This window comes from Cyprinus carpio, chromosome B23 (assembly GCF_018340385.1).
Source record: "Cyprinus carpio isolate SPL01 chromosome B23, ASM1834038v1, whole genome shotgun sequence".
NCBI classification, from domain to species: Eukaryota; Metazoa; Chordata; class Actinopteri; order Cypriniformes; family Cyprinidae; genus Cyprinus; species Cyprinus carpio.
The window spans coordinates 19,419,777-19,435,982 of NC_056619.1; the positions used below are offsets into that span (position 1 = coordinate 19,419,777).

Consider the following 16,206-nt stretch of genomic DNA (forward strand, 5'->3'; position numbering starts at 1 on the left):
GAATGACTAATAAGACAACAAGTGCTCCTCTGCTGCTTTCTACTGTGTAATTTTATATATATACATCACAATGGTCATATTTTGGTCATCCCATTAAAAGAAACATTTAAATTGGATAATTTTTTAGAGCTTTAAAGTTCTGAAAATAGTTTGAAATACTTTAAAGTCATTGAAAAGTGCTTGAATTTTTCTATCAGAAGGTTGTACAAACCCTGAAATTAAATAAGAACATTTGACTGTTTCTGCCAAAACACCATGATTATAGTTAACACCACTACCTCTGGATTTCTACACCAGCATCTGTTTATAACAGAGAATTCTGTGCAGAATTTGAAGGATCTGTCTAGAGCCCTGCTTCTTAGGCCTGTTGTTTGAAAGTCACTTTGGCCTTTTATGCAATGCAGTGACATCTTTAAATGTGGCTGTAGATACATGTAGCCTAGTATAAACAACCAATGATGTGTAATATTATTTGCAAGTGTTTTACACAAAGACAAATTATTATATTTTATTTTTTGCAAAACTCTCTTTACTTGGATATAAAATTCAGATTTCTTAAGAAATATTGTCTGCTAACTTTGCCTAAAACAAAACGCTAGTGTCATAATAAGTTTTCACCTTTGAATATCGAGCTTAACATTTCACATAGACCTTATAAAACCTGGCAAAGGTGCATGGAGATGCCCATACCCTTCTTCACACCACAGTAGCAGACAAACAACTGGTCAGTTTGTTTGAGTCAAGCAGTGGTCTCTACATAACATCTCAAGACACAAACAGGACACAAAAGTTAAGCATTCTGATTTCTCATCAGGCCCCGAAGTAGTCTGAAAAGAGGCCAGCTCAACGCTCTGATTTAAAAACTGAGGAAGAAGGACCTTAAGAAGAATAAAAGGATTAGGTCGCAGAACCACTCCAAACCAAAGAAAGTCAGTAACCAACAGTGCATGTAGCTCTCTGTCATGCTTTGCGGAAGCAATGGGTAATAAAAGACATCCATTTTATGTCAATGCTCTGTAAACACTCAGACTGAAACAAACAAAAGAATGCAAGCACAAGTGTCAAGTCTCACACAGGAAAATGAGGATTTCGAGCAGACTTTAAACACTGTGCACCCTTCAGAAAACTGCAGACAAGACTGTGAGACCCAAGAGAAGAACATGATGTGCAGAAATTGCAGCGACATACACTTTCAATGTGGAAGCCGCCTTGCCTTCATCCAGCAATTGTTGAAGAAAGCTCAGGACTTTGAAATGTCACACATCACAGGAACGATCCTATGAACCTGACACCTTGAGGAAAACAGCTTTCAATGGCAATCATATAGCCGTTGTGTGGAAGAAGCCCTGCATTGCAGATGGTGTGAAGAACTGCAGGATCGCAGTGATCCAGAGAAGGGTTTAACCCAGTTGCGCAGACCCAAAGCTGTAGGTGAGCCGGATCCAGGTGCCAAATGTTGCCATCCATCTGGGCGAGAGGGTCCTTCCAGAGGGAAGCCTCCAGGGTTTGCCAATCAGAAGTTTCAGTAACAATAAAACCACGGTCTGGCTGGCCATCATGGTGCCATGAGCAACATGCTGTGCTTGCACAGGGAGATCGTGTTTAATGCCTCCCATAACAGAGGAATAGGGGGAAACAAGGCATTTCGGCCATTCTGTCCTTGCAAACCATAAGCATCAGTGAGCGGTCATCTCTGAAGCAAAAAGATCTACCTTAGCTCTTCCAAACTAGATCTCCTGCACTACATCTGGATGAAGCCGATTCCTGGAGAGAGCATCTGCTGTCTAGTTGCATGCCCCTGAAATATAAGCCGCCCTCAGCAAAGCAAGTCGTAGCTGACACCATGTCAGAATCTTCTGAGTTAGCTGTAGAGACTTGCGGGATTTTGTGCAACCCTGGTGGTTCAGATGGAAGACTGTTGAGGTATTGTCCGACCGAACTAAGACATTGTGGCCTGCAAGGAGTGGCAAGAAATGCTTTAGAGCCATGTACAATGCTCAAAGTTACAGCAGGTTGATATGTCAAGAGAAAATGAACTTCTGGGCTGACTATAATGTGCATGTTAACTTCAGTAACTGTTAACTTCTTCAGTAAATGTGTCTGTGGGTCCGACAGCCTCCAGTCCACGATGTTATCGCTCATGAGCTGTAGGCTGTGTAATATGAGTAAACTTTTATTTTTATCACTTAGATTATGGCCAATTGACTTATAGCAGTTTCCAGTGTTTCCCATACATTAATTTATTTGTGGCGGCTCGTCACTATATCAAAACAGACCACCACAAATGGATTTTCCAAAAGGCTTATTCTTCCTTGAATAAACTAAGCACTGCACATTTCAAAATTAAAATGCAGCACAGATATTTTTATATGAATGTGTCTTTGAAAAGAACCGACCGTCTTCAGAGAAGCTTTGATGTCATTTTCATTTCTTCTTTCCTGTAACGTTAATGCCTGATAAAGTAGCGTTTGTGAGCACAGTGCTTATTTGATTACAGCCATTACCAGGGAAACCGGTATATCTCCCACTTAAACATCGCCTCTTGCTGGCAGAGAATGAATTTGCATTTGCAAGTCTATGGGAAACACTGGTGTCTGTCAGCAAATACAAAAAGCATGCTTCAGAAAGGTTTTGAGAAGGTGCTTAAGTTTTGTATTATTACTATGAATTAGGCTACTACTACTACTACTATAACTATCTTGTACCCTGCAGTAAACATTAACTCAAACTCTCTTTTATGAGATGAAGGGGAAAAAAGAAAAAGTAAATCGGCCAAACATATCGGCCCAAAAAATCAGCATCAAATATCGGCTGCCCTGATTTCTAAATATCGGCATCGGCCAGAGAAAAACTCATATCGGTCGACCTCTAGCATTAATATGTCATTTTAGATGTGATGGTTAGCCATCACACATGAAATTATTATCATCAATATCATAATAACGTTTTTGTGTTTCGGTGTTATTTGCAAACTATAGACAGCGGGATCTTGTAACCTGCCCTCATTAGCAACTGTTACTTTCCTTAACAATCACACAATGTAAATCACACAATGTAAAATGAACAACGTAATAAGATTCTTTGTAAGGTACAATGAAAGAGGTCTTGTTATCTAGATGCTTCAAATTTGGTCTTCTCTGCAAGTGACATTTATATGAATAAAAATGTTTGTGATTAAAAACATATATGTTCTCTTGATCTTTAATTACTGATCTCTTTACAAATAAGAATAGTGAGAACACAAACAGCAGTTTTTGATAAGTTTTGACAAGTAATTATTTTCCCTGAGGGCTGATCCTGATTTTAAGCACCTTTACAAAGTTGGTTCATTGTATACTTTGACTCAGAATCTCTATGAAAACTACAATGCCACAATGTTTGATTTCTGCGGCAGTGTCACAGAGCATGATCTACATCAATCCAGGAAACAGCCTGGAAGAGCAGAAGCAGCACATCCTTTCTTTAGCACTGTTATTTCTGTTTCTGTTTTCTTTTAATGATTCTTTGAATTCATGTTTATTACAAAAAGTACTATACAAAAAAATTGCAGTTGAAATGAAATCTGTCAGCTTCACACACAATGATGTGCTTTGAACAATCATATGACATGGCACAGCTTATTACAGTAGCATTTAATGGGTTGATGCAAATGTTACTATATATAATTAAATATATATTATTAATTAGAACAATAAGAAATGGATGGCCAGTTGTATGTTTATAAAGTAGTAGTATATGCAAATGTATGCAAATAAATAATGAGGAATGCTCAAAACTCAAGACCGTAAGGATATAACATGAGATTTCCTGGTTCATAAAACACTTCATGACCAACCAAAGACCACAAAATTATATCTACTGATAAAAATGGCAAGCATAAGAAAATAATTCTTACATTTATTACAGTTATTAATAGAGTCATGTGAGTTTTAACCATAATACTTATATTTTCCTTGCAGCAATCTGAATTGGCTTTCTGGTATTATTAATATGAATTTCCTTGGCCCTTGACTCAATACACAATAAAATTTATATTTTCTTCAGAAAATGTAACATCACATTTATCATTTTCCCTAGAGGTGATACTTCGACTTCAACAGAAGAAGGAGTTAGAAAATATGTTTGAGTCTCCAGAATAAGGATTGTGAAACACTTTACGGGACCGTCCGGGATGAGCACAGAACAGGGTGAAGGGATAGCTCTGTTAGTGTGAATGCACCAAACAGAAAAACTTTTCCAGATATTTTCAGGACACTTCATAAGTGACTGAACATATGATCAAAACAAAGCAGTAAAATAGGATACAAAACATCATAAAACATTGTGTACAGTCAGCTAATTTAATGATCAACAGAAGTGTGGTTAATTTTTATAGCTACATATGGATTTTTAAAAGTTCTGAGATTCTCAACTCCCATTTCCGCATTTGTTATCTACAGTAAACAAATTTGATATAAATAGAATGTGCACATGTGTCTTCTTATGAGAATTCTAGAGTTTTCCTTCTGTTCACACATTCAACATGCTGGTGCAAAAGCTAAGCTGGATCATTTGTAAGTATTGATTTAGAACCAATTCAGCTTGATTGATTTCTAATTTTTAGTTTTTCATTTTGTTTCTATTTGATTTTGATTTTCAGTGTTGCTGTTTCTTTGTCAACATGGTAAGAATGGCAACTGGCTGAATACTGCACATTCTCATTAAAGTGCTGCTATTATGGGTTATGAAATGTTCGATTGGTTATACATTGGTCCGATTGGTCGATTTCATTTCCATTTCATCATGCCTGTACTGTTTTGTGAGCGCAGTGCTGCTTTACCGGGTAGGAAAACAGCTATTTTTAGCTACCTAGTGGCAAAGAATAAATGTTAAAAAGTGGGTGGGCAATATGCTAATGTTTCATGCTGACATTAACATGAAATGGCTTGGGATTCGTTTTTTATAAAACGACTCATTTCAATGATTCAGAGTCTACTCTTCTTTTTTTTTTTTTGAGAGACAATAACTTTATACACGGTGCACTTTCAGATTAAAAATTTTGTAGGATGTTTTCATTCACTTAGAGCTGTGTTACACACTGCATGAAAGGTAATTTTCAAAACTCCATAATAGGGGCACTTTAAACAAACAAACAAACAAAACATTATTTAGGCTAATTTCATGTAATTTTATAATCTCACCTAAACACAGTGTTTCCTCTCTGCATAAATAGAAGCAAAAAGAACATTGATCTGTGAAGGAGGATCTGCTTTCCTCAGCTGTGGTGAGTAATTCAGTAATTTCTAAGTTAATTTCTTGGCCTTTGGTGCCCAAATAAGACAGTAAAACAGGAAACAATGGAATAGAAGAGAGGATAACAAGATAAGAAGGAGCCTGTACTCAAACTATGTGCACCATGCCACAATTACCACAATTCTCAGGTTGTTGTTTTTTTTTTTTTATTACATGTGTCAGATTTGGGATTCATAAAGGTCCTTGAAGCCAACTACGGGAGGACTGATTACACAACATGCGTTAGTGGGAGACCAGCTAATGAGATCTCAAATAAGCACTGTTTTCAAGAAACATCCCTCCATACAATGTCTGCTCGGTAGGATTGACATACAGGAGAGAAAAGAAGAAAAAAAAATGTTTATGATAACAATTCCATTTTATGCATAATTTGGTTACACTTTATTTTGATAGTTCACTTCAGACATTCTACTAACTATAAGTAACTTTGTAACTACATGTGAACTAATTCTCATTCATTTGCAACTACATGTCTATTAACTCTCAGAGTAGACTGTTAGGGTAGGTTTAGGGTTAGTGTTGGGGTAGGTTTAGGGTAAGTATAAGTTGACAAAGAAAGTGTTTATAGATATTAAGCAGACAGTCTACTAAAACTCTACTAACTGCTAGTTGACATGTAGTTGCAAAGTTACTTATTGTTAGTAGAATGTCTAAAGTGGACTATCGAAATAAAGTGTAAGTCATAATTTTGCTACAGATACAATTTTTTGTCTGTAGTATATTAAAGCTATTCCCTAATATTTGTCATTGTCTGTCCATGAAACAGGTGTGATGGAAGAAAGAGCTGTTCTGTTCCTGCAGTGAACTCAGTTTTCTCTGATCCTTGTCGTGGGACTTTTAAATACCTGGATGTATCTTATGACTGTATTCCAGCAAGTAAGCCAGTTGTTTAATAAAATGCACATCCTAAATTTTGAAGCTGATTATTAATAATTAAATTCCTAAATGTTTTTTTTCTATACACATCTAGAACTTGTAGTTACTGTTAATATTGATTTCTCTTCTCATTTTGTTCCCATTTTCCCTGAAACTAATTCTAGAAAGAAGTGTAACCTGTGAAAATACCCAAAGCGTCATTGTCTGTGGTAAGATTTATCTTGTCTTTCTGTATAAGTTTTTTTCTATGCTGAAAAGGTACTGCATTTGTTTAGTTCTTCATGACAGGACCTGATGTCCAAATTATTTTGAATGGATCAGTCTATCAACAGTTAATGGTGGCACTAATTACTGTTTTGAAATGTGCTGTTTTTGTTTCAAAGATACTGGTGTTATTTCTGTTTATCATGCCAATTACGGACGGCGGGATCTTGTAACCTGCCCTCATAAATTAGCAAAATCACCACACTGTTACTCTCCTCAGACCCGCAGCCTGCGTTCCAGGTACTACAGCAGATACACTTCATATAGAGACACATAAGACATCAAATCACATACACACACATAACCGTTCAATCTTCAGTTAGATACAATATGCAAAATATACATAAGGAACATTTAGGGGTGGATGATATACCACTAGACATTTTGGATTACCATCTCTATTGTGTTTATGCTCACATGATGTTGTAGTTCTGCGCCATCACAAAAGTGTATTATTTGCATTTGTTTTTAAGCCTTATGGTTTAATATCAAGTGATTCTCAAGTGATTAAACCATTTAAGTGAAGTAAGCAGTGAGAAAACAGTTGAGTCAGACATGCACATTATTTTTGTGTGTGCACACATAATGCCACTCACATAGCACGCGAGTACTCAACTAAATTTTTTTTGCTGTCTTATTGTGCTTGAATGGTTAAATACACAGACCTATGTATTAAAATGCCCATTTCAGCAAGTACTCATGTGGACGCAGTCAATTATGCCTTAAGTAAATGCAAACAGCTGGAGGAAAATCGTATGTGTGTCGGTATACTGGATTTGTGCTTGAGGTCTTAAAGTGACAGGAGCCTAATATACCTAATGCTGAAGGGCTTCTTACACTGCGCTTAACCCCAGATTATCATCATTCTTAAAATCGCATTGTGATGCCAAACTTAAATAGACCTTATGTAGCTCCACTCCTTTTTAGCACCTCACTTGTTGTCTGCTGTCTTCTGTTCGTATATCCAGAGGTGGGAAGGTAAGGTCGTACAAATTTGAACTCCTCGTTTTAACATCTTCCCAGTCTACTGACATTTGTTATGACATGTTCCGTTTGGAACATTACAATGGCCATGATACCTTTCGTAAAGTAAATGCACTTCAGCTATTACTGTTTAACAGTGATGCCATAGAGCAATCGTAATAACGGAAGTTCAAAGACAGAATTTTAAAGAAGGATGCATGCTTCTCTGGTACATAAGGTCTGTAATTTTAGAATGTTATGACTAGATGCTAAGTAACAGAGATCCAATCTTGTGCCTTATATTCAAATGCAGGGGCATAACCATCATTTCAGAAGTGAGGGGGACAGAGATGTTTGAACATATGAACATATTTTAAAATGTAATTTGAATTTTCAGCATCATTACTCCAGTCTTAAGTGTCACATGATCCTTCAGAAATAATTTGCTGCTCAAGAAACCTTTTTTAATTGTTATTATTGTCAATATTTAAAACAGCTGAGTACATTTTTTTTTTCAGGATTATTTGATGAATAGAAGGATCCAAAGATCAGTATTTATCTGAAATAAAAAGCTTTTGTAACATGCACTATACCATTCAAACGCATTTTATTTATTTTTTTATTTTGGAAAATAAATTATAGAAATTAATACCTTTATTTAGCAAGGATACTTTAAATTGATCAAAAGTGATGATGAAGACATTTATAATGTTACAAAAGATTTCTATTTCAGATAAATGCTGTTCTTCTGACCTTTCTATTCATCAAAGGAACCTGAAAAAAATTCCACTCAGCTGTTTTCAACATTACAATAATAATAAATGTTCTTCTGAGCAGAAAATCAGAATATCAGAATGATTTCTGGAGGATTGTGTGACTGGAGTCATGATGCTAAAAAATTAGCTTTGAAATTACAATAAATTACATTTTAAAATATATTCAAATAGAAAACAGTTATTATAAAATATTTCAAAATTGTACTGTTTTGCTGTAGGCTACTTTGGATCAAATAAGTGCAGGCTTGGTGAGCAGAAGATAATTCTTTAAAAAACATAAACAATCTTACGGTTCAAAAACGTTACACTAGTAATGTATATGCAACTTTAATTTTTCTCTTATTTCTAGCTTTTAATTTGCTTAGAAATCAGATACACTGCTGGACAATAACCAATAATGATGATTTGTTTATATACTACAAACCCTTTTTATATCACATAATAAGGCAGAATAGTTTCTATAGCCGTAAGAAATGCTGTGTCAATTAGCACTGCATTGTTCATATTATTTATTACCTGGAGATGACTTGAAAAACACAAATAAACCGTATATTGTCGCAATCGCACGTTCAGCGTCTTCATGTTTCCAAACGTTTCTGTTTTTCAGTGAAAGCTGTTTTTATACAGCGATAGCTGGACGCTTTTGTCTATTAGGGATTTCCTTTTCTGCGCGAGGGCGCCCTCTGGCTTCAAGCATGAATGAAACACACACTGCATGAGTGTTTAGCGCTCCATGATGTTCATCTCGCCTTTATTCTGGGTCCGAATAATACATCAAATCATGCACAGACTATGTTGTCTATTTGAATTTAAATCTATATTTATTAATATATAAGTCCCCCCCTTTTGTGATCTACGCCCCTGTATTGCACAGTCACGGAAAAGTTGTACATTGTATAAACAAAATGATTGGAAAATGTCAAATTATGATGAAAAACACGCAAATTGGAATAAAGATAGATTTATTCTTAATTTTGTAGTCAGAAAAGTCCATTCTGGAAACCTTGATAGTACAGTCTGTAGTATATGAGCTTTATGTAAACTTCATATGCTGTGTGTTGGTCTAATCAAACATGAAGTAAGATAACCCAGGTTTTATTTACACATGGTTTAGAATGACCCAGGGTTAATTATTTCAGGTGTGAAAAGCCCATCAGTGTCAAACAAAATCACACACTGCTCACACACTGCTCCTGAATTAAGCACTTGTGTAATTTTAATAAGCATAAATGTATATTTAATTTATACAGTGAACACTATGCTTCTTTAAATTTGAGTATTTTATTAACTTTATTAAATTCAATTATTTTATTCAATTTATTCAAATAAATCATATTGTGATATAAGATTAAGGTTTTATCATCCACTCCTACGGACAATATACATTTAGTCAGTCATTATCTTGTGCTCCAAATACATATATGATTTTAAATTATTTGATTATGTGCATGAAACACTGCAGAATGATACACATGGCAAACTATGTTGATAATAATGACATATTTTTTTTTTTATTTTTTTTTTTACTTATAAGGTGCAATGGGAGGAAGTCTTGTCAACTAAATGCTTCAAATTCTGTCTACACCGATCCATGTAATGGTGTTATTAAGTATCTGGAAGTGATGTACAGCTGTATATAATGTATATAATCCCGCCGCATAAATGTATTTCATATGTTTTGTGTGTGTTAGATGCTGCTATGTTTAATGATCATGTGTCGGTTTACGTGTGCTTTTCGCACTTTTTTTTTTTTTTTTGGATTTTAAGGTGATTTCTGTCAGGTTAGCAACAATTTGTTGTCAAAAAGAAAAAAACAAAAAACATAAAAGAAATACAACGGCACCATATTCTGATTGCTAACCTTATTAATGGAAAACAATCAAGATCTAGTGAGAAAACACAAATGAACTCTATTCATATGTCCTGTAAAGCAATTGTATTAAATTTGCATTGGAAAAGCACTGCACAAAAAAATGGTGTAAAGCATGTCATAAAATTTCACTTCCTAATCATGTAATCTGCATACTTTCATATTTTCCCTGTCTTGTTTTCTCCTGAGTTTCCTGTGCCAGTTTGTAGTGCTTTTGTAGTTTATATTCTAAATGATTCCCCTTGATTGTCTCCCACGTGTGTCCTGTTAGTCTGTATAGCCCTTGTGTTTACCACGTGTCTGTGTCAGGTGTTACATAAAACTGTTCCTGGTTCTGATTTTGCTCTTCCTATTAAAGTTCCAGAACTTAGATCTATTTTTTTCTGCTTGCCATTCTTTGGTTTCCTCATTACACATACTGATTTGACAACACAAGCCTATTAGGCCTGTTGTTTGAAAGCACCTTTTGACCTTCCTAGAACATAAACATTTCAGCATGGTCAGACTGCAAATTAAGCAGCATTATTAGTAATTATGCAAAAACTAATAAAAGAAACCATAGGGAATCTTAAGAATCCCTAAAGCACTTTCATTACACTTTTTTTCAAGACAATTCATTCACCATCCAAAAATGAAAAATCTCTCCACACACACTGATGGCATTTTTGACCAATGATATGACATGACATTTTGTCTGACTAATTAGATTTAATGACAATACTTTTTAAATATATTATGTTTTTGTGATTTGTTTTGCTTGAAAAAGTGCTAACTTTCTAATGCAGTGATATTAATAGATTTTTAAGTATGGCTGTGGATAAACATAATATGAACAACCAATGATTACACTGTGAAAAGTAATGAGTTGACTTACTTGGAAAACCTGTGGAAACTGATTGCCTCAAATTTCTCAAGCAAGTTAGTTCATAATTTTTGAGTTGATAAAACTTAGTACAACTTTGTATAGGTAACTTGTTTATTTGTATAGACTACCAGGAAACTTGAGTGTTGGTAACTCAATTTGACAAGTTCAGCCAACTTAGAGATTTAAGTTAAGCTTAGTGCACAGAACTCAAACAAAATTTTGAAAAATGTGTGGAAACTGATTGCCTTAAATTTCTCAAGTAAACTGTACTCAAAACTTAAAGTTGTTAATACAAAGACAGAAAACAGATTGTTAGCACAACAATAGGACATTTATTTGTTAAATAAAACAATGTTACTTCAAGTCTTTACTTTTTAGGCATGCTTTTAAATCAACAATTTAACACTGTAAGAAAAATTGCACATACTGCACTCAGGAAATAAATAGAAAAAAAACCCCAATGACATCTTTCTACATCAGATGATTTTTCAGAGATTGCATTCTAGGTTCAGCCATTGAATGAAATCAAAGGTGTTCTTCAGTACTGGAGGATACTATCATTTATAAATGAGTCCAAAGAGCAGGCATATGTCTTGGGGAGGATTTTCCAGATCATCCAATACAATTGTACCTTCCAAAATTATTGCAGTAGATGTGGCATCAAATGCAGTGAGTTAGGTATGCATCTAGAGTCCTCAGCTCAGGGATCACGGTCAATAGGCCTTCTTACATCTCTTCTTCATCATAGTCCTAGTAACAGGAGTACAATATGACAAAAATAAGTAATTACATTTTAAGAGTACATATTCAGGTTAAATTAAATAAAATATACAATTTTTGTCATTAATCACTTACCCTCATGTCATTCCGAAACCGTAAAAGCTTCACTGTCTTCGGAACACAATTGAAGATATTTTGGATGAAAACCGGGAGGCTTGTTACTGTCCCATAGACTGCCAAGTAAAATACCCAGTCAAGGTCCAGAAAAGTATGAAAAGCATCGTCAGGATAGTCCATCTGCCATCAGTGATTCAACTGTAACGTTGTGAAGCGACGAGAATACTTTTTGTACGAGATGAAAACAAAAATAACGACTTTATTCAACAAGTCATCTCCTCTGTCTCTCCCCACATCACCGTAGCTCCATTTTGGAAAACAACTGCTGAACGCAAACTGCGTACACTCTTCTGTGTTAGCCAAGATACAAGGATGCGCTGTTTTCTTTCAAATCAAAGCGTAAATTCACGTAGAAAACATATCATTGTGGCACATAAAAACATGCTAATTAATGCTCACGTAAAGCATGTAACTCAACGTAAGGATAGGCTAATAACATAATATAAAATGTTTAAAAAAGCAATTGCAACACAGTTCTAATGTCAACATTCACGTAACAGCACCTTAAAAAACATTTTCTGTATTGTTTTCACTTATTGACTAATTAATCACAGAATAAATGCTCAGTTTTATAAAATATCAACCGGGAAATACCGCAACGTTGCCGCGTTATCAAGCAGATCTCTGGATACCAGTGAGCTGGATTCCTCTGGGATTGGATCTGGAGTCTTCTGTTGTATTTGCATTTCACAAAACGTTCTTTATAGTGAAAAGGGTCTTTAGATTTTTTAAATGTTCTTCACAAAACAAAATAATAACTGTTCACTGAAAGGTTCTTTGGGGAACCTAAAACTGTATTAAATGGTGCAAACTGCTGTATTTTCAAAAAATAAATAATAATAAAAAATCTTTATGAACATTCTTTTTAATTTTTTTTTAAATATGCTGCTAATCTTATTTTTGGTCTGAGAATATTCACTCCCCTGTGATTTGCTGTTTACTATGTAAACCATGCTGCAAAGCTGCAAACAACCTTAAAACTGTGATGAAGAGTAGATGGGAAGAAGCCTTTTTTCTTTGTTCAAACATGATTCACACAAAATTATTGCAATATTTGCTAAATGAAAGTCTGAAAATCTAAAATTTGTACTAATACTCTGTATTAGTAATCACAGTACTTATAAAGTACAGTAATACAGCAGAAGCATACCAATAAAAAGTGTGTGCCTGTTTTTTGAGAAGGCTGTTTTTATCATCAAGCTCAAACAGTAAATGATCAAAACATATGCAGATAAATAATCAAGATTGCATAAAATCTGTGGTCACTGGGTCACACAACATTTCAAATGTATGGCCCAACAAATATCTACTGTAAATTAGCATTAGGTAATAGCACACTTACTAGGTCGACATAATAACACCAGGCTTTTTCTTCAGAAAATACAAAATAATACATTTAGCATGTTTTGATTTGGAGCCAATTAGACTTTGACAGTGAGCTTGACACACTTAAGTGAAATGTTGTTAATTTTTATACTCCTAATCTCTATAAATAGTAAGGTTACTTCCTTGTGTTCAAACATATCAACATGCTGCCACAAAATCTAAACTTGATCTCCTGTAAGTCAGTTTATTTCATTTATATATTTAATTGACTTGCAATGAGAATTTGACATATTTGAAAATGTTATATACAGATGTTTAAAATGTTTTCTCTGATTTTGCAGTGCTAATTTTACTGTGTCGACAAGGTAAGGCCTTATCGAGTTGTTTTGCTTATAAATGCAGCATATATGAAACACATTTAAATCCAAAACAATCCCTAAAATATTGCTTTTTAATAAGCAGCTGTATACTTTACGACATCCTAAACAGCTTTATTTTCTCCAGGTGTTGACACAAAAAGATATTTTTCGTGTGAAGGTGGCTCTGTTCCACTCAGCTGTGGTGAGTAATCAACATTCACACAGACTGTTAAAATTCACAGCAATTATTATGATAAGTTGTTTCATGTGTCAGATTGGGGATACATAAAGGTGATTACAGCCAACTATGGGCGAACCGATCACACAACATGCTCCACTGGAAGATCATTTCATCAGCTCTCAAACGTTGACTGCTTCCAAGAGACATCCATCACTGTGATGTCCAAACGGTAATCACTTCTTTAAGAGCAAATGAAACAACAGCACTGTATTAAACAGCAGTTCTTCTCAAAACCGTTTTGTGTGTGTGTTCATATAGATGTGATGGAAGAAAGAGCTGTTCTGTTCCTGCACTGAACTCTGTTTTCTCTGACCCTTGTGTTGGGACTCATAAATACCTGGATGTCTCCTATTTGTGTCTCCCATTTAGTAAGTCAATAACTGATACACACTATCATTCAAAAATTGGGGTGGGTAAGATTTTTGTTGGGTAAGATGTTTTTGAAAGAAGTCTCTTTTGCTCACCAAGGCTGCATTTATTTTGTTACAGTAAAACTGTAATATTGTGAAAAATAACAATTTAAAATGTCTGTTTTGTTTTAATACATAATTTATTACTGTGATGGCAAAGCTACATTTTCAGCAGCCATTACTTCGGTCTTCAGTGTCACGTGATCCTTCAGAAATCATTGTAATATGCTGATTTGCTGCTCATGAAACATTTTTTTTTTTTTATCACTATTTATGTTAAAACGTTGTTCTGCTTAATATTTTTGTGGAAACTGTTTTGGAATTAATGTGTCCTGGCTGAATAAAGTGCTAAACTAACCATTTTGAAAGCTTTTTTTTTTTTTTCATCTTGAACTGGTTGTTGCTTATTATTGACCTATGTTCCTTTTGTTTCTCCAACATAATTCTAGGAAAAAGTGTCACGTGTGAAGGCAGCCAAAGTCTCATTGACTGTGGTAAGATACATCTGTTCATTTCTATGTTGTTATCAATCCAGTTAACTTGGGCATAGCAATCATCTGTAATCTTTGGGCCTGCTTTCCTTCCACAAGTGATTAATGAAGCTTTAGTGCATTGTCAGCACACCGATTCACTTTTTATTTTTCTTTCCTGTGTTTACCTATTTCTGCCAAAACAGGACATTAGCTAAATGTCACACATCTGTTTTTTTTTTTAATCTCTCTAAAGGTAATGGTGTGATTTGGATTCATCATGCCAATTACGGACGGCGGGATCTTGTAACTTGTCCTCATAAATTAGCAACATCACCAGACTGTTACTCTCCTCAGACCCGCAGCCTGCGTTCCAGGTACAGCAGAAACACTACTAGATCACAAACAAACATAAACATTCAATCTTATCTATTTTTGAACCAGTACACAAAATAATAAGGGATAATGAACATTTAGCCCATCATTATACCACTAATTAAAACAGCTACTTAACAAATAAACATAATTAAACTATGATTAGATATTTAATTATAAGGAAAAATAGACTGAAGAGTGATAAAAGATAAACAATCGACATAATTAAGCAATATCAGCATAATAAATAATAAAACATCAGCATAAAGTAAACATAATTAAAATATTTATTTTACCTTATCAGCTGCAATGGGAAGAAGTCTTGTCAATTAAATGCCTCAAATGCTTCATTCCGCTCTGATCCATGTCCGGATGTCCATAAATACTTAGAAGTGATGTACAGCTGCATATAATATTGTGAGTATCCTGCTAAATAAATCTTTTTTTTAGTTTTAGCTAATTCTCCAGTATAACAGAGTTTGACCACAAGATATAAACAAGCATGCCATCTAGTGGAACTATTGTATTGTAACAAGTTATCACCTGTCTAACTTCATACACTTAAATATGCCATGTGTAATATTTACAACGATCTATTTACAGAAATGCAAGATAATATACATAACTATGTTTTCAGGGTGTATAAAGACCTTAAATAATGCAAGATAATATACATAACTATGTTTTCAGGGTGTATAAAGACCTTAAATTTTTGCAATTCGCAACCTCACTGCTAGATGCCGCTTAAAATTGTCTCATTGCTTTGCTGTTTTTACCTGTAATGTTTACCTGTGTCGGCATAACGTTAGCTTCTCTAGGGGTGATCTGGGGGACTGAGCCGTGGTTGCAATTCGCAACCTCACTGCTAGATGCACTTAAAAGAACTAATAAGGACACTTTTTGTTTTTACCTTAATGTTTTTTGCATGGATGTGTTGTACATAATTTTAATACAAAATTTTTTGGATACATTTGTATTAATACATTTAATTTTTTTGGATGTTGTACATTTTTAATAAAAAGTTTTGATATTGTTATCTTGCGGATTTGTTTTGAATGATTGTATTCACTCAATATTTTGTCATTATTTGTAACCGATTTCAAATGGTGCTAGAAACCCCAAAAGACTCTGAACACCAAAAGAAATCGGTCAACCTTGGTTACAGGACATGTCTTGAAGTCAATCATAAATTGTGTTTAGCATTAATGTTGTCAGTTGTCCA

At 34.5% G+C, this 16,206-nt stretch overlaps 1 protein-coding gene across 1 annotated transcript; it reads left to right on the plus strand.

Annotated features, from left to right (window-relative positions):
• The first annotated feature begins 4,426 nt into the window (after window positions 1–4,426).
• LOC109060499 (L-rhamnose-binding lectin CSL1-like) lies at window positions 4,427–15,427 on the plus strand. Its single transcript, XM_042750527.1, has 16 exons — window positions 4,427–4,553; window positions 4,640–4,663; window positions 5,213–5,263; window positions 5,455–5,590; window positions 6,059–6,168; window positions 6,333–6,377; window positions 6,552–6,672; window positions 9,706–9,803; window positions 13,304–13,363; window positions 13,471–13,494; window positions 13,634–13,690; window positions 13,763–13,898; window positions 13,988–14,097; window positions 14,589–14,633; window positions 14,866–14,986; window positions 15,289–15,427. Exons 1-16 carry the CDS (start codon window positions 4,523–4,525, stop codon window positions 15,395–15,397), a joined length of 1,278 nt encoding a protein of 425 aa, XP_042606461.1. The 5' UTR covers window positions 4,427–4,522; the 3' UTR covers window positions 15,398–15,427.
• The last annotated feature ends 779 nt before the right edge of the window (window positions 15,428–16,206 follow it).

What these genes read in the sequence shown, in the direction of transcription:
- LOC109060499 (XM_042750527.1), top strand. Translation starts at nt 4,523, where the DNA reads ATGCTGGTGCAAAAGCTAAGCTGGATCATTT. An exon ending in CTCCATACAATGTCTGCTCG is followed by an intron (nt 5,591 to 6,058) that starts GTAGGATTGACA and finishes TCCATGAAACAG; the next exon opens with GTGTGATGGAAGAAAGAGCT. An exon ending in TCTGGAAGTGATGTACAGCT is followed by an intron (nt 9,804 to 13,303) that starts GTATATAATGTA and finishes ATAAATAGTAAG; the next exon opens with GTTACTTCCTTGTGTTCAAA.